Source organism: Cebidichthys violaceus, unplaced genomic scaffold, assembly GCF_023349555.1.
Source record: "Cebidichthys violaceus isolate CVI_PGR_0920_01 unplaced genomic scaffold, fCebVio1.0.p SCAF_51, whole genome shotgun sequence".
Lineage (NCBI taxonomy): Eukaryota > Metazoa > Chordata > Actinopteri > Perciformes > Stichaeidae > Cebidichthys > Cebidichthys violaceus.
The window spans coordinates 322,501-347,708 of NW_027176717.1; the positions used below are offsets into that span (position 1 = coordinate 322,501).

Consider the following 25,208-nt stretch of genomic DNA (forward strand, 5'->3'; position numbering starts at 1 on the left):
GTGCAAGAAGGAAGCCCTTGCTCCAAAAGCGGCACCTTAAGGCTCGACTGAAGTTTGCTGCTGATCACATGGACAAAGATAAGACCTTCTGGAGGAAAGTTCTGTGGTCAGACGAAACAAAAATCAAGCTGTTTGGCCACAATGCCCAGCAATATGTTTGGAGGAGAAAAGGTGAGACCTTTAACCCCAAGAACACCATGCCTACCGTCAAGCACGGTGGTGGTAGTATTATGCTGTGGGGCTGTTTTGCTGCCAATGGAACTGGTGCTTTACAGAGAGTAAATGGGATAATGGAGAAGGAGGATTACCTTCAAATTCTTCAAGATAACCTAAAATCATCAGCCCAAAGGTTGGGTCTTGGGCGCAGTTGGGTGTTCCAACAGGACAATGACCCCAAACACACATCAAAAGTGGTAATGGAATGGCTAAATCAGGCTAGAATTAGGGTTTTAGAATGGCCTTCCCAAAGTCCTGACTTAAATCCCATTGAGAACATGTGGACAATGCTGAAGAAACAAGTCCATGTCAGAAAGCCATCAAATTTAACTGAACCGCACCAATTCTGTCAAGAGGAGTGGTCAAAGATTCAACGAGAAGCTTGCCAGAAACTTGTGGATGGCTACCAAAAGCGCCTAATTGAAGTGAAAATGGCCAAGGGACATGTAACCAAATATTAGCACTGCTGTATGTATATTTTTGACCCAGCAGATTTGATCACTTTTTCTGTTAACCCATAATAAAGTCATGAAAGAACCAAACTTCATGAATGTTTTTTGTGACAAAGAAGTATCTGTTCCAATCACTCTATCAGAGAAAAATCAGAGTTGTAGAAATAACTGGAAACTCAAGGGAGCATGACATTATGTTCTTTACAAGTGTATGTAAACTTTTGACCACAACTGTAACTGTTTGTCTGCCTGTCTCACTCACTCACTCAGTACAAATAACTGTCTGTCTGCCTTTCTCACTCTCTCACACTCATTCATTCAGTCTCTCTATCTCTGTCTTCCTGTCATTCTGTGTTTCTCTGTCTTTCTTTCTGTCTCTCCCTCTCTCCCTCTGGCTCTCTCTCTGCTACCACTACTGCTGCTATTCATGCTACTACCAGTACCAATACTACTACAGCTATTAGTACGATTGCTAGTAGTACTAATACTACTGCTATCACTTCAAATACTGCCATTACTATTACTACTTCGTCTACTACTACTACTGTTATATTAAATACTACGACCACTACTACAGCTATTACTACGACTACTGATACTACTACTTATACTGCTTCTTCTAATTATTAATACTTCTACTACTAATAATACTTCTACTACAACTACAACTTCTACTACTACAAATATCACTACTGCTGACATTTTTTAAGCCACAGAAGCTGTTTAAATATAAAAAATATTCAGCTTTTTCAGGAGAGGGGTGATATTTTTCATATTTGTAATCTTTAAACTTTTTGAATTATTAAGCTTTTTGCAATTTGTTTTGAATGGGATATCTATGGAGAAAATCTTCAAATCTTGTTAAACTTCTTCAACTTTCAAAGCCTTCTTTCTCATACTTTCAGCTACAGACACCATAGTTAGACGTTTCAACTAGAAGGGTTTTCAGCAGTGCAGTTTAAATGCTTTCGAGCTTCAACATTTTTCAGACCGGTAGTCTCTCATTTCTGTATTTTCAGCAATGTTTTTGCAATTAATTTCAGCTTTCAGCATTCCAACGCATTTTCAGCAGGAAATGCATTTTCTAGTTATTCTTATTCTCCATCTTCCACATCAGAGTTTGCCGCGAAACTAGTCCCACAGCGTTGCCAACAACTGCTCAAAAAGTAATTCAACACGTGCGGCTTGATCGGGAATCGTGAGCTATGACTTTTATAAGAAATTCGTCCAGCGGTTTCCCCGAAAATCGCGATCTACGATGAAAAATCGGCCCATTGACTTGAATGGGATTTTGGCGTGAAGAAAAAAAAAAACCACTTAACTTTGGACCCATATTGACCAGCCATACTTTAACGTAGAAACACGATTCAAAGTTTAAAACGTAGACAAATTGATGGACGTTATTGAGCCAAATGGACATTTTGCTAGCTAGCATAGTTTTCATGAAGCCACCGATTTAGTTTCAGCAAAACTTTGGGTCCGTTTCAGATTTTATAATGGGTGTGTATTGCGCAGCTCGTTAAGTGCTAGAGTGATGACATCACGGTCAGAGTGGAGCAGAGCAGGAAAAAGTTCTGTGATTTTTCCAAACAAATTGCTCCCATTCCCACAATTTTTACTCTTTATACACCATTTTTGGCCAAAAAGCTTGGAAATCTTGTGCTGGTCGCAACAAAGTGTCTATGGAATCCAACGGACTTACACATTTGGCTCAAACAGCCGTGGAGCGACATGAATTCCAACCAACTACTCCATTAGACCCCATGTTAAATCAGAAAAGAAATTTGTCAAAGAAAGCAGACGGTACCAGTTTTGTAACTTGCGCTGGCGCTCACATTTATAACACTATGAACATAAAAAACATACCAGGGCGTTCGGCAGAGCAACGCGTTTGAGGCGACGCGTTTGAGGCGTTTGGAGCGACGCGTTTGGGGCGTCGCGTTTGAGGCGTTTGGAGCGACGCATTTGAGGCGTTTGGAGCGACACGTTTGAGGCGACGCGTTTGGGGCGACGTGTTTGGGGCGATGCGTTTGGAGCGACGCGTTTGAAGTGACGCGGTTGGCGCGATGTTCTTCCTGTCATCACTGACGTCCTGTTGTTGTTGAATCAGGAAGTACAAACTGTAGCCGTCTGTGTTCACCCAGAGCTCTACGCAGGGACGTGCGGTCAGGGTGTGATGATGAAATGTAAAAAACAAATAATGCTAAAATAAAATACATATTAATATGTCTCTACTGATATGCGCTATAAATGTAATTTCTGTATTATTCCAAACATTTTTATAATCAAAATCTCTGAATTAGCGCATGTCCTGTTCAAACAAAGAGGAGACAGTGAGGTGAGGCAGTGACCAGCTGTTCCTCACCTCAGACTGTGAATCCCTCACTAACTGGGTTGAGCGCGTGCCTTTTGCTGTCTCATTCCTGCACACACTGTAATATTTGTAGACACTTTTATTATATGTCCTTTCTTTCCATATAATAGGTACTGTATTTCAAGTCTGTGTAGAACATATTTAGTGTTGCTGATCTGACATTAAGGGGAGGCAAACACTACTCTGCCTCAATGAAGGGGGCGTGCGAGAGCCCAAGGCTCAGGTTTATCGCGTCAATTAACACAGAGCAGATCGACCCAGGCAGGAAGTCAGACACCGATAAGGGATAGAGCATCCGGTAAGTTTTCAAAATAAAAGCGTCAGCTTTAACTTGGTTTAACTTTTTCAAGAGTATGAATCTAAAATGCAGAAAAGAGAGAAGCATTATCTCAATCGAACCTCAACGATACTACCGGTAACATCAGCATGTGTGTATATATTGCGACGTCTTCGGGCAGTAGAAGCCACACTGTCAAAATTTCTTGCGAAATTTTCTAGTTCTTATTCTCCATCTTCCACATCAGAGTTTGCCGCGAAACTAGTCCCACAGCATTGCCAACACCTGCTCAAAAAGTAATTCAACACGTGCGGCTTGATCGGGAATCGTGAGCTATGACTTTTATAAGAAATTCGTCCAGCGGTTTCCCCGAAAATCGCGATCTACGATGAAAAATCTGCCCATTGACTTGAATGGGATTTCTGCGTGAAGAAAGCAAAAAAAACACTTAACTTTGGACCCATATTGACCAGCCATACTTTAACGTAAAAACATGATTCAAAGTTTAAAACGTAGACAAACTGATGGACGTTATTGAGCCAAATGGACATTTTGCTAGCTAGCATAGTTTTCATGAAGTCACCGATTTAGTTTCAGCAAAACTTTGGGTCTGTTTCAGATTTTATAATGGGTGTGTATTGCGCAGCTCGTTAAGTGCTAGAGTGATGACATCACGGTCAGAGTGAAGCAGAGCAGGAAAATGTTCTGTGATTTTTCCAAACAAATTGCTCCCATTCCCACAATTTTTACTCTTTATACACCATTTTTTGCCAAAAAGCTTGGAAATGTTGTGCTGGTCGCAACAAAGTGTCTATGGAATCCAACGGACTTACACATTTGGCTTAAACAGCTGTGGAGCGACATGAACTCCAACCGACTGCTCCATTAGACCCCATGTTAAATCAGAAAATAAATTTGTCAAAGAAAGCAGACAGTACCAGTTTTGTAACTTGCGCTGGCGCTCACATTTATAAAACTACAAACATAGAAAACACACCAGGGCGTTCGGCAGAGTCTTATCTCTCTCACGGTGCACTTATTTTATTGATTGGACTCATGGTTTTGGTATAAAGTGCATTTGTTTGACAGGTGTTTTCCAGTGTTTTCTCATGAAAAGTCTGCCAGGCTCACAGGTGTTCTTAATTCAGCTAATTACTGATGTTTATAAACAAACAGACTCACATTCTCTCCAGGCCCTGCGTCGTCACCATGGCAACCAGTGACACGCACGCACGCGCTCTCTCTCTCTCTGTCTGTCTGTCTGTCTCTACACAGAAGGATTTACAAATAAATGTGACTCACAAATGCACGCAGAACAAATATATTTCTGCATTTGTATGTATTTGTGTGTGGATGTTTTCTATTTGTTTGTGGATCTCTTCACATTTGTTGGTGGGTTTTTTGAGACTCCCCTGCCTGGCCGGATTCACAAATACGTTTTTTTTAACAAACGACGCGTTTGGGGCGGCGCGTTTGGGGCAGCGCGTTTGGCGCGATGTTCCTCCTGTCATCACTGACGTCCTGTTGTTTTTCAGGAAGTACAAACTGTAGCCGTCTGTGTTCACCCAGATCTCTACGCAGGGATGTGCGGTCAGGGTGTGATGATGAAATGTAAAAAACAAATAATGCTAAAATAAAATAAATATTAATATTTCTCTACTGATCTGAGCTATAAATGTAATTTCTGTATTATTCCAAACATTTTTATAATCAAAATCTCTGAATTAGCGCATGTCCTGTTCAAACAAAGAGGAGACAGTGAGATGAGGCAGTGACGAGCTGTTCCTCACCTCAGACTGTGAATCCCTCACAAACTGGGTTGAGCGCGTGCCTTTTGCTGTCTCATTCCTGCACACACTGTAATATTTGTAGACACTTTCATTATATGTCCTTTCTTTCCATATAATAGGTACTGTATTTCACGTCTGTGTAGAACATATTTAGTCTTGCTGATCTGACATTAAGGGGAGGCAAACACTACTCTGCCTCAATGAAGGGGGCGTGCGAGAGCCCAAGGCTCGGGTTTATCGCGTCAATTAACACAGAGCAGATCGACCCAGGCAGGAAGTCAGACACCGATAAGGGATAGAGCATCGGGTAAGTTTTCAAAATAAAAGCGTCAGCTTTAACTTGGTTTAACTTTTTCAAGAGTATGAATCTAAAATGCAGAAAAGAGAGAAGCATTATCTCAATCGAACCTCAACGATACTACCGGTAACGTCGGTATTTATATATATATATATATATATATATATATATATATATATATTGCGACGTCTTCGGGCAGTAGAAGCCACACTGTCAAAATTTCTTGTGAAATTTTCTAGTTTTTATTACAATCTTCCTTTATTTAGGGTCCCATTACAGCAGCAGTACACACAGTCGTCTTTAGTTTTTACTTTTACAGAAGGATCCATCTCTTCAGTTTTTGCAATGCAATTATAGAACACAAAAGTAGAACATTGGGTGTTTTATATGAGACAAAGAAAAAATAAATAAAACAAATTTAAACGTAAGAAGGGCATTTCGGGCAAAAATAAAGATCTCACAAATCATATTATACGTCTTCTATTGATAAGGTGTCTAGCTTAATCCATTTCTTTGCAATTGCTTTTTCTAGCAGCTACAATCAATATTCCAAATAAGTATTTTGTTTTAATATTCATGGATGTTTAATCTGTAAGCCCAAAACAGGAGTTTGTGTGTTTTTCCCAAATATAGTTTCTAATTCTGTATGAATCATACGTCAAAAAGTACATGATCGTCTTCCTGGGAGCCACAATTCCTCCAGCAGCAGCAGCAGCAATAGCAGCAGGAGTCTTAGTGGTGAGACTTCTGAGCAGGTGTGATAAAGGCTAGACTAAGGCTCTTCCAGCCAAACACTCTCCATGAGGTTGAGCTTGATATGCGTATACATTTATATAGAGGGATTTAAAGTGAAGTGTTCTCCAATTGGGAACATTTTGAATAAAACAAAAAAGTTGATGACAAAAGTGTGAGGTGGCATCCATAAGCTTCATGGTATTGCTATTAACGGTGGCCTGTGACAAAGTTGAACTTATTGATATTCCCGTCTTCGACTAAGATGAACATGTACTGTTGGTTCCACTGCAGTCTTAATGCAGAATCCAGGAGAGGAGGATTTCTGCAGTGTCTACATTTATATTAACCACACAAAGTAGATGCAGACTGACGGGTAACTCCAGTGGCTCTATTAATAAATTCTACTAAATATACTGAGGCAACAGTTTGAATTAGCTTTTTAGATAGATACCACAAATTATTGTATTATGTCTGAGCACCACTTGAAACATTTTATTATGTGCACAGTAGATCATTGCAAATATCCAATACCCACTTGCTGATGCAAACTGCCGCCTCAATTTATACTCTGATAACCCACAGTGCTGTGGAGGCATCGCTCATAATTTTCTCAGTGTGCATTCACACCACGCTAATCGAACAAACATTTACCAAAAGTGCATTTCAATTTCTGTAAACTGAACCGACTTTGCCCGTTTTCCCTCTCCCAAATCAGTGTTTCATTATCAGCAGATTATAATCATTTTCAAGCTTCAGCCCATTATGGGCTCACAAACGCTTTTCCACCTCAGGCTTTGTTAAGGTCTGAGCAGCATCTTTTTGGGTTCGGGTTAGGACCATCTTAAATTTCCAAGTCCATTTGAGGCTCTCAGGCCTGTCCTTTAAGGCATATTTTAATGGGAGGATGTACATATCCTGGGACAGCATTTCCGTGGGTGTTGTCAATGATTCATTAGCAAGCCTGAGGAGAGGTTCCACTTCGAAGCGAAAAACTGCAGAACACAATATTTACCGCACCACATCATCCAAACGAAGGAGAAGGAAAAAAAAAAACAGCCAGCAACTGTGTTGTGCACATATTTACTGGAGTGCACACAAATGGATGCAAAAGCAAACGCTCATCGGTGAGCGTAGACAAATTCACACACGCATGTGTGAGAAGCCACACACGCATTCACATACACACATAAATCAGTGACTTCAAAGAGCCGTGCTGCAGTGCTCCAAGCCGTGAACAAAGTATATAGAAAGGCAGAGCGCAACTTTTAATTTTTAAGCAGTGCTAATGAGGTTTGGAGAGAAAAGAAAGTGTCAAAATCGGTGTCGTGCATGTGTTTGCTGTCTGTTTATGTGAGAAATCTCCAGTTGTAACAGTTCGCCAGAAGGTGTTTCTATGGGGATGAATGAAGTGGGCGTTGTGGATTTGTTGGGCACACAGAGCTGTATTGGTCAAAGCATATTGGATGTTGAGCTTGTATGACAAGGTGTGTTTATGTCTGTCTCAGAGTTGCAGAGACATATATCAAAGAAAGACAGTGTGGTGGCTGACAAAGCTTAATCTAAATGGAATAATCATTAAAGGCAGGGACCTTGATTTCACTACCTTCCGTTCATTTGATACAATGCTCACATCTAACGCAGACATATGCACACAGGCGTGTGAACACACACACACTCCATTGCAAGTGGCAGCTATAGCTTTAAAGTTGCTCTCATTACTCATCCTGCTTAGCAGGGAACCACATCGTGTCTGCATGTGTCCAAGCCGGTATAACTACATTACAGGATTCAAGGATGCAGCGTGGAGTGTATAAGTATGTGTTTGGGGTACTGAATGGAGTGATGCAAAAACAAAGATGAATGAGTTGCAGGGTGAAACAGAAGACGTATGGGTTTACCGTTAAGCAGAAGGTGATTACGCAAGGTGATTACAACTACCAATAGTCAGTTGTCTGTAGCAGCTCCATATGGTCCAGGATTGAGGTACAGTTCACCCAGTTGTTCCATACATGTAACTGTAGTTCTCCAAGTTTCTGAGAAATCCCCAGTTACGCATTTTCTTTTTATTAATGCATCTTTCTTTCTCCCAGTTTTGGTTCCTCATTTTGAGACGGAGAGTGTGATGTCATTCATTATACACTCCTATAATAGATGTATTGTAAAATAGAATTCCAATTAAATAGAGCATTCTAACTTCTCTCACATCATTTAAAGGGTCTCTGTGCGATACTCAGAGCGTTAATATAGCAGCAAACAGCTATTTGCCCTGTAAAGATATAGTGGAGTAATGTCTACCTGAGCAGAGAACGAAGTCGCTCTCCCTCCGTGTGTGTTGTCATCTAAGCTTCTCTGTGCATTGCTGCATAGCCGTGTTTGCCCGTTAATGCTTGTTAGTGCATGTGAGCATGCCCCACTGGCAAGCTCATGGCCGCCGCTCTGCACTGCCCTCATACGGCAGTTACAGCTGAGACGGCGTCGTCGCAGAAGTTCACCCCCCCCCCAGGTGAACACTGTCGGCACTATTGTTGTTTTTTGCAGCGCGATTGCTATTAGCACCGTTAGCTGCGAGCCGTCGGCACCATGTTGAGAGCCACTCTGCTCCCTGAAAAGTTTGGCAAACTGAAGGTGAGAAGAAAATGAATGGAACAAGATACTACACAGTAGTACTCCCAATCCATGTCTCTTTTGGTTAATAGATGCAATGATGTAGAGAGAGGAGAGTATGCAAGGGAAGCAGATTGTTAATTAAACATTGAGACAGCGGTGTTTCCAGTCCTCAAACAGATTGAATTTAATCTCTAAACAGAATGGAGTTAATTACAGACTATAAGGGTTTAATTTGGAGAAGCGGTAGATTCACTTAACATTGAATTTATCATCACAACTTGCAACCTGCATATTTTTTTTAACAGCTATAGTGGGGGCAGGCAGTTGCAAATGCCCACACTCACACACACACACACACACACACACACACAGAAACAGACACATCACATCCCACATCAAAGCCTCAATAATCAGGTTATTAGAGATAAAGTGAGAGCTCGGTGTAGCTCAGCAGATATAGCGCCCATAATTCAATTAGCCCATTGTAGATTATTGTGCAGCAGTTGCTGAACTACATAATAAACTGGCTATTACTGTGATCCAATACAGCTGAGTTGTTTTACTTTTGAAGTAAATAAAGAAAATGTCTAACCAGTCTCCCATTAGTATGCCTGGCGTGTGACATATCTCTAAACAATTATCCAGTTTTTACACAGTCAGCCAAATTATGAGCCTCAGGATTGTGTTTTTGTTGGTCGGGGAGAAGCGAAACAGTTTTGTCCAGAACAAACGATGCGGTTGTTGACCGTTTAAAAATCATTCAACAGCTTTTCACTCGTCATTTCTCTTGTGAAAATACATCTACTGATGCCTCTGGACACATCTTCAGTGATGTCCTTGGAATTATCAGCTTTTTTGAGTCTTCCAACATCATACAACCTCCTCCAGGTGACCCAACCGAGGCCGATCAGAACCCAGCTTGTGTCCAGATGGCTAGCTACTCTTGACTCCATGGCTCTCCTCTTTTCAGCCACAACCATCTTGAGGTCCTCTCTGCTGCTTCAGCGGTACTGCGGATGGCTCTCCTCTTCCGCTCTCCCTCAGTGCCCAAACTGCTGTAGGCTCTGGCCAAAGAATGGGCTGCAAATCTCCTACATCCAACTTCTGCTGGGAGGCACCTTGCTTTCCATCCAGCCTACTAACATTCGCTGACCTGTCCCATGTACTTGGAGAGCTTCCTTTCAAAGGCCTTTTCCAAGCGATCTTCGCATGGGTCAGCTCCAGCAGCACCGTTTGCTTAGTGGACTCAAGGACGATGTCTGGTTGCAGGGTGGTGGATGCAGTATGGCTGGGAAACTTCAGCTGTCGTTCGTAGTCCACCAACGGATGCCAGTCCTTTGCCGAGGTCAGGATGCCTGCATATGTTCTTTTTGCTATGGCAGCTCTCCAGATCTTACAAAGATGATTGCCTTCTTGGAGGGTCGGGACCGCTTTGCCCACTCAACTCTCTAAATCGTATTTAAATGTTTTCAGAAAACGACAATACTGACATTTTGGCTGCCAAATCGTGTGTTTACTGTTCAGTCTATTCACATAATAATGAGTATCTGATGTCATCAGCCACTGTTTCTGCCCTGGGAAATGAACCGGCAGCAGCATTGTCATTTAATTTGGCTTACAGAAAGCTTTCACAACGCGTCAGGTATCTGAGATGCATGATAGCTAGACTTTTGTCATCCATCACTCTTTGTCGATCCATTTCTAGTTTGCAGTGGGAAGCAAATCCTCTGTCTGGAGTGTTGTGATGTGCAAGGGTTTTGATGTTTTTAATCTCTCTCTTGCAAACCCTCCTTTTTATTTAACAACTTCTGCTTTCAACGAGATGTTCAGTGAGAAAGACGTAGATGTCTTTGCTGACCCAACCTCACAGCTTTCCTTTCAACGGAGTGGCGAAGGTCCGCACTAATAACTGACGCTCGCTTTTAATGAGCTGCTTTTTTGGCACCATCAAAGAGGAGAAGTGTTGTTGTTTTTTGAGGTTCGCAATAAATTTGGCTGCACAACTGACAGTTAGGTGTGTTTGTGAGTATGCGTGAACGTTAACGCACCAATATAATTTGATATCGTCTTCATCTAGGAAGTCTGTTCTCCTTGGGGACAGTTATTGATGATGGGAAGGAGGTTATAAAACAAAGAAATATTTAATCACTTTTATACTGGTCCAAGGACAATGGTGGAGAGAATGCAAACATCAGCAGTGTGCCTTGTTTCCTCATAATGTGCTATAAGTGTGCACGTACACAAAAGTGTAAATCAAGTTGGTGATTATCCTTGAACCTCCCAAGTTTGTATAGCTTGAAGGGTAGATGGGGTTGCCTGTGCAGATTTTGTCACTGTTGTTATTATCCCAGAGAGGCTTTTAATCTGGGGCTAATGAGTATTTGTTCTGTCACTCATGCACACTGGTGTGCGTGCGTCTGCATGGGTAAGAATGCATATGTGTGTGTGTGATTAAGGGGAGTAATATAGTGAAAGCAACAGACTGTACAGATGTTCAATAAATGGGCTAGAACAGGCAGGGAGGAGAGGGGACATCACTCACTCTCCCTCCCACACACTCTCACAAACGCACAAGGACAAACGATGAACACATACACGGAAAAAACCGGACATGCTCGGTCTTATTGTGCACAATGATAATGCAAATGTAGTGTTTAACGGGAACATCATCCTTACACGCACACCTTTACACCGGGAGCTGAGCTAATGATGTAAGGAAGCAGAGCTAATTAACAGAACAGAGCTTAAATATGGAGTCTGGATTAGTGCAAAGATGGTATGTTGGATTCTGTGAGTGTGTGTGTGTGTGTGTGTGTGTGTGTGTGTGTGTGTATGTGTGAGCAGAGAGAGTGAGAGTCATTCAAAAACCTTACATTTCCCCCCTCCTATTACACACTCTTTTTGTTAGTGAGTGTGTGAAAAAGGCAGAGAAAGAGGAAGAAAGAACAAGGTCAACAAATACCTCCCTCATTATCACGTATTGTCAGTGAAATAACTAGTACTGCTGTGACTGCCATTCTTGTCATCCTCCACAATAGAGCATGAAGGAGTGTGAATTGGGTGCAGCGGATATTTCAGCACAGTGCCGTGATTCATTATCATAATATTGCTCCATTCATCTTTTTACCTTGTTTCTCGCCATTTTATTTCTGTTGCTGTCGACACCTCCTACCTTCAACATAATTTCAGCTTCACCTTTCAGCATGTTCTCTAGCTTCTCTATTCATTCCTTCCCATCCTGCCCTCTATCGCTGTGTCTCAAATTGTTCACCTCTTCTCGGGGCGGCTCGGAGCAGTCCGTCTTCCAATTGGAGGATTGGCGGTTCAAGGCCCAGGCTCCTCGAGTCCAAGTGTCCCTGGGCAAGATACTGATCCCCAAATTGCTCCCAATTGCTGTGCCATCGGCATATGAATGGGTGTGAATGAGAATTAGTTTAGTCCTGATGCCATCAGTGTATGAGTATGTGTGAATAAAGTGTTGTGTTAAGCGCTTTGAATGGTCGGAATACTAGTAAGGCACAATACAAATGCAAGTCCATTGACCATTCTTTCCCCCCGGCCATTCTTCTCCTCCTCTCCCTCATCCTCTCTTTTTACCTTTTCTACAACTTACTTTTCTTTGTCTGTGTCCATCATTTCATCACCCCTACTCCCTTCTCTCGTATCTTATTTCCCAACTGCAATGTTCTACCTTGTTTTTCCGTACTTCCTCCATAACTTGCCTCATCTTGCTCAAAACCTCAGACTCTTGTTTCGTAATGTGTTTTTGCATGAATGTTTAATATGGTAATATGTGATCCTCATATATTTTAGATGATGCCTGTCTTATTGCTTGTTACTGTGGTATGTTGGCATTCCCCGAAGTTGAATTTTTGATGGTGGCTGCTGCTGTTAGACTAACCTTCCAGTTATTCCTATGCTTTACTCAAAGTGCTGACGCTGCTGGAAGTGTAAAGTCACATCACTTGCATGCACCAGATGAAGTGTTCAGAACACATTTTAATAAACTGGGCAGAGGCCCAATCAAGGGAGATGAATACAAAATGAAGAAATGCAAATTATTGACTAAAATATTGATAGTTCATTCTGTCCCTCTTTCTCTGTCTCTTCCTGTCCCAGGTGGTGTGTGTATCGCCCAGTCCTTGAAGATCCCCAGGGAGCCCAGGCCAGGGGAGTTTGACAAGATCATCAGACGCCTGCTGGAGACCTCCAATGCCAGGGCCGTCATCATGTTCGCTAATGAGGACGACATACGGTACGTGCTGTGCACTTAAACAAGCGCCTTTCGCTGCCACTGCTCATTGTTTTTCTGCCGCCTTCACTTTTACATGTGGTTTAGTGACATATTCTGCTGTGTTTTCATTATAATAATGATGTAAAGATACCCACATGCCACTTTGAGTTGAAAGCAATAATGAGAAACTGACTATTCCTTCAAGACAGTTATAAGACCATTGTTGTTAAAGTACTGATATAATAACAGAAGTAAAAGTCATAATCAAAATGCTTTTTAAGCTGAATTGTCCTTGTCCTATTACCTGTTTGTTTTCTGTTTTCATCATTAGTTGATACTGTTTATTAGACCATGCTACAGTTACTGAGGAGAGGCACTTTACTGTCTTGGTGGGACTTCAAAAGGGCAACAGGACCCAGCCAGAACCCATTTTGATGTTCTTTTCTAACCTTCACAAACCCTCAAATCTTCTGCTCTCTTCTCAAACAGACGGGTTCTGGATGCAGCTAAAAGGAACAACCAGACTGGTCACTTCCTGTGGGTGGGCTCAGACAGCTGGGGGTCCAAAATCTCACCTGTGATTGGCCAGGAGAGAGTGGCTGAGGGAGCCATCACAATTCTTCCCAAACGGGCATCTGTAGATGGTAAGAGTGTATGAAGAAAAACAGAGATGCATACAATGACGCCTTGACCATATGTCATAACGTGTACAGCAACTCACAACATATAATGGGTGAACAAAACTTTAAATCCGCACTGAGACTCTTTCCTCTCGCCTGGAGGTGTGACAAAGGAAAGGAAGCTGACGTTGTGTGTGTGTGTGTGTGTGTGTGTGTGTGTGTGTGTGTGTGTGTGTGTGTGTGTGTGTGTGTGTGTGTGTTAAAAGTCTAATAGATCAACTTAAGGGGACAGGGGGAAAGACCATAAACAGACAGTGAAATACACACATTCCCTGACTCTTGATCCCAGCGGATAACAAGTTTTTGCCATTAGGCCAGGGAGGATATCCTTATCTGCTCCCTGTCAGAGCTCCCTATTAGATAATTGACTCCTGAAGGGACAGAGAGCCGGGCAAGATATGAACTGAAAGTGAGGGAGAAACTGCCTATGTAGAAGTTTAAATGAATCAAAGTCAGCTTTGGCTGGTCAACATGAAGCAATGCTCTACAGGGTCTTCAGAATAGACAGAGGAGTTGTGAGTGAGATGGAACCAGCGCAGGATTAATGAGGAGTGCATACACTGCAATTGTACAAATGTATTAGGTACACCTGAAACGCTGATGCAATACAATAACCATGCAATAGATTCTACCTCTGTGAAGCTTAAAATGGTCAGTTTTTGTTTTTGTTGATTCAACTCTGTCATTTTTTAAATTCTCTTTTTTATTGAGATAGATGAGCAAATATCCACCAAATATTAAAGCATCTCTAATGCATTATTCTTATAATCGCTCTGTGCCGGCCATGGTCGGAGGCATAAAAAAAATAATATATTTTTCATTATTTTGTTTTCAGGGTTGTCTGTCAGTTTATATGTATGCATATAAGAACAGTGAAATTAAATAAAAAGACTAGTTTCAGTACACTATTAATCAACTTCATATACGTAGATCCATCCGTATGCCAATGCTTCTTTCCACATTTACCCTTTTACATACATATACCCCATACATATATTTACCATACATACATATAGTTATACACATACATACATACATACATAGAGGGACCAACACACATACATGTACGTACACACCTGCATATACATACCCCTATCCTTCCACACAAAACAAAAAACAAACTAAAGAAAAAAGCACATTGAAGATGTTGTCTATTCTCTCTCCTTTTATTTATGTTTTGTACCTGTAACTACCCCGTACAATAACTTTTTACTTCTGTCGGTGGAGAGATTTTTTGTATGGAATAAACAATATGAAGGCAAATCACTGTCAAAATCCGAGAGTGCAAATGAGATCCACGCGCCGCAGAAATCAAACAGCCGCGCGCATATTTTACTTTGTCGAGCGCTTTTACATCACTCCGCGAGCAAAATTCCCTCTCGCGCGAGCGAAAAAGTCCCTCTCCCTCGCTCGCACGAGAGGGACTTTCGCTCGCTCGCAAAACTTTATTCTGCTCGCTCGCTCGCAGTTTTTCTTTTTGACAGTAGGTGGGCGGACCCAGTCTCTACATCTAATTGGTTACAATCCTCGTCTTTGGACAGACCGGATATCACTGTGACACAGACTCAGATTTTCAGAGATTTTCAGATTGCACTACTCGTGCAGTAATAATGTACATCTTACTGCACGGGTACTTTTACTTTCTGCACTTAAAGTACATTTTGCTCATAATAACATACTTGACTAAGGTTTTGAATGCAGGTATTTACTCGTAATGGATTGTTTCATCAGTATTAGTACATTTGCTGCAGTGAAGGATCTGAATACTTTTTCATCCACTAATTACTTGTCAGTGATTTAAGTTGGGCAAACAGTTAATATAGAAACAGTGGTCCCTAATCTTGGCTACAGATCCTTGAGCGGGTCCAAATTATTGCTCATATTATATACAACTACATTATATCTCTTCTGTAAACACACCAGTATGATTAAATATGATAACATCATGTTTTAATCAATTAAAATCAAAGAGCTTCTTTGAGCTGTTTGTCAAAAGAGGTTTGACTATCAAACACACATTGTCTGTAATAGAATGATGAGTGAATTTAAACCAATCTGAGCAACTTGACTCCATTTACAAGAGAAACACATTTTTAATTATTGTATTTCAAAACGCTATTAACATAATTTGTATTTCATCAGCCTCTACTGTCTGAAAAGTTTACAAAACCTGTCAGACAAATGTAGAACATTCTGAGTAGTGGAGTAGTGTTTAGTGGCGGATTGAAAACCACCTCTAACAGACCTAGCGTCTGTGTCACAGTGATATCCGGTCTGTCCAAAGACGAGGATTGTAACCAATTAGATGTAGAGACTGGGTCCGCCCACTTACTGTCAAAAAGAAAAACTGCGAGCGAGCGAGCAGAGTAAAGTTTCACGAGCGAGCGAAAGTCCGTCTCGTGCGAGCGAGAGAGAGGGACTTTCGCTGGCGCAAGAGGGAATTTCGCTGGCGCGAGAGGGAATTTCGCTCGCGGAGTGATGTAAAAGCGCTCGTCAAAGTAAAATACGCGCGCGGCTGTTTGATTTGTGCGCGCGCGTGGATCTCATTTGCGCTCTCAGATTTTGACAGTGATTTGCCTTCATAAAACAAACTGCTTAGTAATCTTTGCTTTGCAGTGTAACACAAAAACTGGTATTGATCGTCTCATTCAACTCGCTGCAAGAAAGCAAAGAAACGCTTTTCCCCAAATGTCACACTATTCCTCTAATCAAATAACCATAGGGAGTGTTGCCCATAAGACAGTCCAGGGTCCTCAAACCATTGGCCACTTGGTGGAGATAATTAATACGTGAGACCTAAATTGAATGTCGTTTAAAGAACCTCACATTACCACAAATACTTTTTGTTTTTCATGAGCATCATATCTGTGATCGCGATGAGAAGCACGTGATCCCAGATTTGGTACCTGTTGAGCTACGCAGTGAGTGAACTCACTGTTCCCAGCAGTCTAAGTGGCAATTGAGATACACAGGTGCACACAGGACCAATTTCTCTGACAGCAGAGGAGATTAATCAAGGCAGCTCTTGTCACCTTTTAGAGCGAGTCTGGCATTGCACAGGCTGTCCAAGTCAGTCTGATGGTCCCCGGTGATTTACCCATCCTCCATGGTTTGTTTCACATGCGCTGTTGCCCTGAGCTGCAATCCCAGTGGTGTTGGAAATGACTGCTTTTTTTCTTTTTTATTGGTGAAGTGTAAATGCTTCTTTGTAGTCATCTAGGGGCATACCTGAGGGACATTGAAACAATAAATAACTCCTGCAGTATTCAAGTAGCCAACTGATGATGTTAATAAAAGCAAAATGGTAATAGAAAAGCATCTTCTAAAAATCCGGTTTTGCCATCTTTTCCTTACAGACAACAAAGCAAAAAGCTGTTTTCCCAATTAATTGTGGTATGAACTTGTTGTACAAGTATAATGACTGTTTTTATCTCTTTTATTTCTTTCTTCTTTCATCCATCTCTTTATCACAGCCTGCCATTCTCTGACAGGTAGTTTCATTCCTGTGAGTGGAGAAATATGTATTTCCCTGTTCCCCTCTTCCTTTCTGCTTATTAAATTGGACAAGTAGCCAGCATAGACAGTGGAAGCTCGGTCAAAAATGTTTGCTCTCGGTCTCATTATTTGATAGGTGCTCCTAAACTGGATGGCTCTGCAGAAATGGCTCTTCAGTCATACTTGAGATCCATTGGCTTTTCATAACACATGCCTTTGGGAGTCAAAGCCTATTACGCCGCCATTAACTAGTTTTTTTAGTATACAGGCAGGCTCCGTGGAAAATAATCCCTTTATACCTTACGTTATCGTGTTCTCCTCACATTGCACCGTTAAACAAGATCTTGCTGTTGTAAACAACTTCATCTAGGTTTTTAAACTTTTACTCATCTGTGTTTTTTACAGCGTTTGACCGGTATTTCCGTAGCCGCTCGCTGTCCAACAACAGAAGAAATGTTTGGTTTGCTGAATTCTGGGAGGAAAACTTCAACTGTAAGCTGGGTATGCATGGTAAACGACCCGGCAGCCTGAAGAAATGCACAGGTAAGACACTACACTTTTTCTTTTGACTTTATATGAGTTAGTCTCCACCATTGTTTCCACCACTTGGAATAAAGCCCCCAGAAATACTCAAAATGCCTGGTTGCCCAAACTAGCAATTTCAGCAAATGCATTAGGCGAATTTGTTTGGATCGCTCCATAGTACAGACAAAAAAAGAGCTAAAAATGTTCCTAGCTGCAGTGGGATTTTATACTACGTAACAGGCTGTCACAAATCATTTGCCAATTTGAGAAGAGGAGTTTTAACTCGAATGCTCCATAGAGGGTTGTTAGTTTTACCTTCTAACAAATCAGACAGGTGGTCAGTTCTAATTGGTCTTCTCTCATCCTAGCACCACAACAACCAGATCCTTGCATCTTGCTCGGTGCCGTTCTTCTTGTTTTGTTTGCTGCAAATCAAGGGACGAGCTTAAATGCCCATTAATGTAGCTTCCAGTTTAAGCAATCACCAAACTGCGGTTCTATGAGCCTTCTCCATGACATTTAACAGCAGCTGCAACTTTTCACAAGATTGAAGTCACCAGAGAAACTAGTTCACACTAAAAAGCAACCTGTCTTTCTGGTATTTTCCAATTAGGCCAGCACACAAAAATCGGTGCAGATTTACCACACATATATATATATATATATATATATATATATATATATATATATATATATGTATCCCCTTGATGGTAAGGAGCACTGGTGGCTCTAATAAGTACTCTTAAAAAATCAGATCACACTCAGTGTTAGGCTCCAAGTCGCAATACAGCTCAACAAGAACAATTGTTTGTGTACTCAAAACTGAAAGAGAAATTAAATAATCTGTGGTTGTAAATATGATAATTTAGTCTCCTCCGTGGAGTGTGTGTGTGTGCGTGTGTGTGTGTGTGTGTGTGTGTGTGTATATAGAGTATGTGTGTATTTGTGCTGTAATAGGCACTTCTTGTAGTGTCTTTGTCAGTTTTTGCTTATGCGATGCTCATTATATGTGTGGTTTGGTCTGCATTTTGCTGTCATATCAAAATGCCTGCAGCTTGTTTTGTTTTTTTACCAAAGGCCAAGCACTGCTAATGATGAGTTACATGTGTGTCCTGTATTGTGTGTACATGTATGTGTACGTGATCTAGACAGGGCTGTGTGTGCACTTTCAAAGTACCTACAGCTGTCACTTTCAACACAAAAAAAAATGCCATTAAGGCCAATGTACTTTCCGGTTTAGGTTCTGTATGATGTCGTGCTGCTGCCATTGAGTCTGTATGTTTGTGTGTGTGTGTGTGTGTGTGTCACAGTGAGTATCCCCAGGCTGACACCCGCCATTAATTCACATAATTAGGTTTGTAAGGTCTGCGACTCCCATTGACCATCTATTACTACCCGTGGCATCTGTGTATGTGGGCGTGTATGTGTCGAGGGCCCTGGCCTGTATTCCTGTGACAAAGTCCATTAATTCCGAGTGCTGGGGGGTCACGACCTCCAAATCATCAACACAGAAGCCAATCAGCAGCCTGCTGCTCAAGGTCGCCATGGTGACACAGATGATGGGAGGATGTGGAAATGGGTGTGACTATTGCATTTTATTGGGCTGAGAGATTAACTAATAGAAAGAGAGCTAATGTCAACAAGTGCAAATAGGAAAATTAACTGCAAGAGGGGTTGAACCATAATGTGTTGTCATGATTACAATAATATATACACAAATTAGAGAGGTTAAACCAATGAGAATCTTTCATATTGACAAACGGAAGAGGAAATGAGAATTAACACAGCTCTTTCTGAATCGCATATATTATTGAGTCAGCAGTTTTTCAGGAGACCTACCATATGAGTTGTATTCAATTAACAGTGTACAATATTTTTATCAGACACTGCACATTTCATTTCTACTCAATTTACGATTGTTGTCATTATCGTTGTCAGTAGCACTGTTATCGGCAGTGCCAAAATGTTTCGTTTCAATTAGTTATTTTATAGGAGACCACTTACAAATAAAGAAAACTAACTCCTGCGTGTCAAACGTGCTTTGAATACTTTCTTGCAATTCTAAGCGATTGTTTGGCTTCCTCTGATGCTGAATAAGTGCATCTGTGTTTCATCAATCAGTCCTGATCTGAGGCTTTCTTTCCCTACATGACTTATGCATCACCTTCTAACAAATACAATACTTTTGTTTCTGTCTTTCAGTCCGACGCACAAGATATCCTATTCACTTTATTCTCATGCAAAATGATTTGCATGAAGCTAATGCTTATTTTGTTCTATGGAAAAATTCTGTGGAAATCAAAAACACCCATTTTGATGTTTTTAATGGTCGTTACTGCGGCTACCAGTGTTGGACATTCGTTCTCCAATCCAATTTCAATACATCACATCAACTTTCATCGCTATCATTTTATCTTTCATAAAAAGAAGAGTAGGCACAAAAAAAAAGGAAAATCCAAGGCACTCTGACTTCTGAGTCGAGTAAAAAGCCTTTTTTCCCTTAAGCGTGGTTGATATGCTCGTAAGCACATCAGCCAGGGAAACTCAGATACTGGGATAAAACTGTTGTGTTGAAAGCGTGCAGTCAGGTAAAACTGATGCCTGAGGGGAAGCTGACTGAGGCAGACACCAGATCATAGATAAGCCTACATACACACCTACTGTACGTGCTCACAAACACTTTATCTGCAGTGGTTGCCGATAAAGTCATGAAGGAGTGCACAAGCGCTGTGTTAATTAATGTGACACTTTGACCTGATACTTTAAGTCACACCGGCCTTGTCATTATAAAGATGCTGCTGTTTATACTTATAATACACGCTCTTTATTTCTCTCTTTCTCAGAGACACGCACACCTTTTGTTATTGATCCACTAACCTGAACTCAGAATACTCAGTGAAATATATTATTTTCTAAAGGTGCTAAATTCTAAATTCAGAGCATATGATTGAGGGATTGCCTCCACATTACACTACACCTATTTATTCTCTGCTCAGGTAGCCATTACTCAACTATATTTTTAAATTACAAATAGTTGTTTGCTGTTATATTAATTCGCTGAATGTAAAATTTCAAGAACTGTCTTAACTGAGATATGTATTCTCAATTAGTCCACCAAAGTCAAGCAGTTGTTATGAGTTAAAGGGTGCTACACAGGAAATTGAGGGCATATGTATTGGCTCTCAACAGGTCTCAACATGGCGACGGCTAGCCAGTGGCTTGCAGCTAACAATGCTAACAATGCCAACAGAGTCTGGTCTGTTCCCCAAGTAAAATAAATCAGCAGGATCTGCACCTAATGGGAGTAAAATGGGATTAAAACAAGAAAGGTTCAAATATAGACTCAAATACATGACAGATCTCAAATGTGATTGGTTGTTGCCCACCCACTGGTGTCCGCATGGATGTGTCTCTGACCGATCTCTCAAATCATATCCTACTTCTGTGCAACCTGCATTTCCTTACTCTGGAATGGACACAGACACACTTGGACTGGGTTGACAGAGAGACACACACACACACAGGACATACAACTGTTTCACACAGTTCTCAACCTGGGCTCATCAGTGGATCTTTTCCACCAGTGAATAGCATTGGTTGTGACAGGAGCCATAAGCTTCAGGTACACACAGAGGAATTAAAGTGTAGTACAAGCAGAAAACAAGGTCGTTACACTGTTGCCTGTTGTTTTTTTCTCCTTCATGGGTTGTGACTTGTGTCACTCTCTAGGGAATTATATCATCATTTTATCTTCCTTTTTCTTGGCTTTTGTGATCTTTTACTTTGTTGGCTGTCAATCTTGAGTCAACTTTCTCTCAGTTTGACTTTTTCTCTCCCTGTTTCTCTAACTATTTATGTCACTTCTGTGTGTTCTGTCAAGATCAAACTTAAATGGCTTCATTGTCATGAACACACTGAGATATTCAATACAAACAAAGCCTGCTATCAATATAGTCAATCAACGTGATGTATGTATACTATTCATAGCACCAAACACTGTAAATATTCAACAATTATCTCACTCAGTCTTACTTGTTCTCATGTGGATTTGTGCTTTGCGAAGATTGTTTACATGGTCACAAAAACTAATCTGCCATATAATTTGTTAAATATCAATGTAAACGTGGCAAATAAAAGCCAGATCTTTAAACAAAGCAGACTTTTACATCAATGCTTGCACTGACATATTTGTGATGGGCTAGCTATCTGGGAAGAGCTATTTGCAAAGCTATTTGTAAGGATGTATCTTTTATGCAGCTGTATAGTTTGCACTTGCGTTGCATATTATGGATGAATCTAGTGTTCCATGCTGAGTTTAATGGGTCCAATAACACTTAGCCAGAGGTCTTTTCACCCTACTGAATGGGGGAAAACACATGGTGCAGATGCAGGCAGTGGTCAGCACACCAAACAATACAGAACCACGTTGCTTCAAACACATCAGGAAAATGTGTACATTAATTGGTGCAGATATGGTAGACGCACAATATTTATCTATCCATACATTACATTACATGGACAAACATATTCAGTGTTTATTCTATACCACAATGTGTGCTCAAAAAAAATAAAAAAAATGATGATGTCACAACAAATAATATTTATTTAACTTGAGGTCACACCTGTGAGAAAAGTATGGGGCATAGTTTACCACTATCTAAGGGAGATACAATCTCTCATCAAGGTGAGGATGTAACTGTGTACAATGTGTGTAAAGAGTGCAAACTCTCTATGAGAACAATTTTATCATAATAATTAAAGCTCTCTGGTCTACTTTCCCCGATTAGCAAGATTACCACGGGACTGTAGTTCCTTTTGCAGCTGCCTAATGAAGGTTATGCTGAAAATTCAAATCCTACTTAATAGGCAAACAGAAGATTATCAAATGCCTACACACACACACACACACACAAAGCTTTACATTTCCCTCGTTTAATATGAAATATTAATGCATTACAGAGTGTTTGTTAATGGTGAAATTATCTTCTAAGGGCTACTAAGTGATAGTTTAAAGCACGAGGATGCTGTTCTTACTCAGTAAGAAACTAAACTTTTGAAGTCTTCATCCAACACCAGTGATGCGTGCATGGATCTATCTGTTTGAGATTCACTCAGTTCCAGGAGTTAATTAGATCCCGACTTAGCTCAGCATGCACACGTTTACCCTCGTGCACAAACGCAGGTTCGCTCGCTGGAAATAGACCATATCCTAACGAGGTCGATGGGGAAGGAGAGTTATTAGGCTCGCAGGCTGGATAAACTGTTCCCTCCCCTGTGAAAAGGCCTCCGGGCCCAACGGACTGAAAGATGGAGGCAAACACAGATGGAGATGGACAATTAGAGATTGACGGGCGCAGACAGACGGATTGCAGAGTGTGAGACAGAGATGGCGACAGACAGAATTTTATGACTCTTTGCAGCATTAGTTTCCAGTATGTGGGATGAAGTGTTATTTAGCTGCAGTGAAATGATCCTTTCCCTGGATTCTTACACAAAGAAACTTTTATCTGTGTGCATGCCAGACTGCTTATTGACACCACAGACAGCAAGGCAGGTACTGCTGTGTGGTTGAAAGAGTCAGTGTTGAGCTTCCCATCTATCACTGTTGAGTCACACACTAATCAACATAATCACACATTAATCAATAATCAGCACACAATGAAAATAAAGCAGTATTAATTGCTCACAATTTGTCTCACCTGTAAGACCAAAATAAAGCGTGGAGAGGAACAACCTTAACAACATTTGGAACAACTAACTTAACAAACACTTATTATGAATCCCATATGAACTATGAGTTTCCATTCATGAGCAGAAGGGGTGAAACGCTATCGACACCGATACGAACGATGCTCAAAACTTTGAAAATAAGACCTGGGTATTCAATGTTCATTTTTCTTTTTGAATTTAATTCCTTAAATGTCAAAGTAGTACTATGGTGTGACTGAGGGGGAGATGACTTCTTCCATAATGACAAAAAAATCCAATACATCTGATCCCAGAGCTTCATTTGTCATTGTTTATATTTCCTTCTTTCTTGTCCCTTGACTCATGTGTGGGGCTGGAAATGTAAGGATTTAATGCATAAATGTGTAATTTTAACACCAATTGTGTGTGCATTTTTGTGCATTTCCGACCACGCATGCATCCCTGAGTGGTCCCTGTGTGTGAGCGTACTCACACATTTCTGTGAGCAGTGAGCAGTGATAGGTTGTTGCCGGTTAGAGAGAACAAGTGTTGCTCTACTAATGTGATTTTACGGTTCGTCCTCTCTTCAACAATACCTTTTTGTTTTTTCTCAGCCGCATACCTCGCCCTTCTCCCCCACTCTCCCTCTCATCTCTCCTTCATTCTGTTGTTTCATTTATTTCATATCAACCTTCTTTCCATTAACTTACCTTCTATTTATTGTCTCTCTTTCCTGCTTTGGTTTTTTTCCATCCTTCTCTTACGTTTGATCCAGTTTCTTGCTCCGCTCTCTCACTAACGTTATTGCGCTCTTTCTCTGCCTTCACTTGTGTCTGTTTTTGTTCCATCCGGGGTGTGTGTGTGTATATATATATATATATATATATATATATATATATATATATATATACATAGTATATGCTTGTTCAAGAGTGGGAAGACAGGGGGCCCGCTGACATAAAACACACATTCCCTCAACGACACAAACAAAAATTTATGTTTATTTGTTTGTCTGAAAGCTGTGCAGGAGAGAGATTAAGAAAGGAATGGACCGACGAAAGGAAAATAAAAGAAGTTGAAGGCAGACAGAGAGCTAGCGAGCAGAGGCGAGTTGTGCCAGAACAGTGATTCAGCATAATATGAATAATGACTAATGAATAATTTATATTAGCTGTACTATCAGCAGTAATATATATTAGTGGTAATGTAGAGATGTAATATATATTAGCCACATATGTCTGCGGCATCACATTACTCATGAAAAGATGTGTTCTGCAGTGAATTGCTCTTTATGAAGCAGAAAACATTCTCTATGCAGTCTGACAGGAGGTCTGAGGACAGAGGAGGAAGGAGATGAAAGAGGAGGATAAGAAGGCAGAAGCATTATTACAACTCTTGTTTTTGTAAGCTTGCCATAAGTTCTATCAGTAATAATAACTGTGAGATGCATCTCAAGAGTAATGTCATGATTTACTGACGTACGCGTCAACGTCACTCACTGCAACAAAATGCAAAGGTAAACTTCTGGAGGTCAACAAAAACAGGGTTTTTATGGTATGTTAAGTTCCTCTTTGTGTTGTCTTAGGGGTCAAAAATGACCCGCCACTACGTTTAACAGCATAGGAAACCCCCTTAATGATATTTTTTCAACTTGAAATTCAATGACTTTTCCTAGAATGACCCCAACATGAGAAAAAGTTAAACATTGCCTTTGTTCATATTTCCATAATAGCTGTACACCAAAAGGGTACAAATCTTGTTTTAGGGGTCATTTTTGACCCGGCAGTTATAAAATCATTTTCATACTACAGAAACCATAAAAACACACCATACACAC

At 40.8% G+C, this 25,208-nt stretch overlaps 1 protein-coding gene across 8 annotated transcripts in view; it reads left to right on the plus strand.

The window, feature by feature from the left end:
* The window catches only part of grm8a (glutamate receptor, metabotropic 8a), a 251,267-nt gene that overhangs the window by 171,365 nt on the left and 54,694 nt on the right, over positions 1-25,208 (plus strand). For all 8 annotated transcript variants that reach the window (XR_011105114.1, XR_011105115.1, XM_068731418.1 and 5 more), the window contains 3 exons: positions 12,869-13,004; positions 13,473-13,627; positions 17,564-17,701. Coding sequence is in view for 6 of the 8 variants with exons in the window: in XM_068731418.1 (XP_068587519.1) it covers positions 12,869-13,004; positions 13,473-13,627; positions 17,564-17,701 (429 nt within the window). In the remaining 2 variants the exon portion in view is untranslated. The remainder of the gene's footprint in view (positions 1-12,868; positions 13,005-13,472; positions 13,628-17,563; positions 17,702-25,208) is intronic.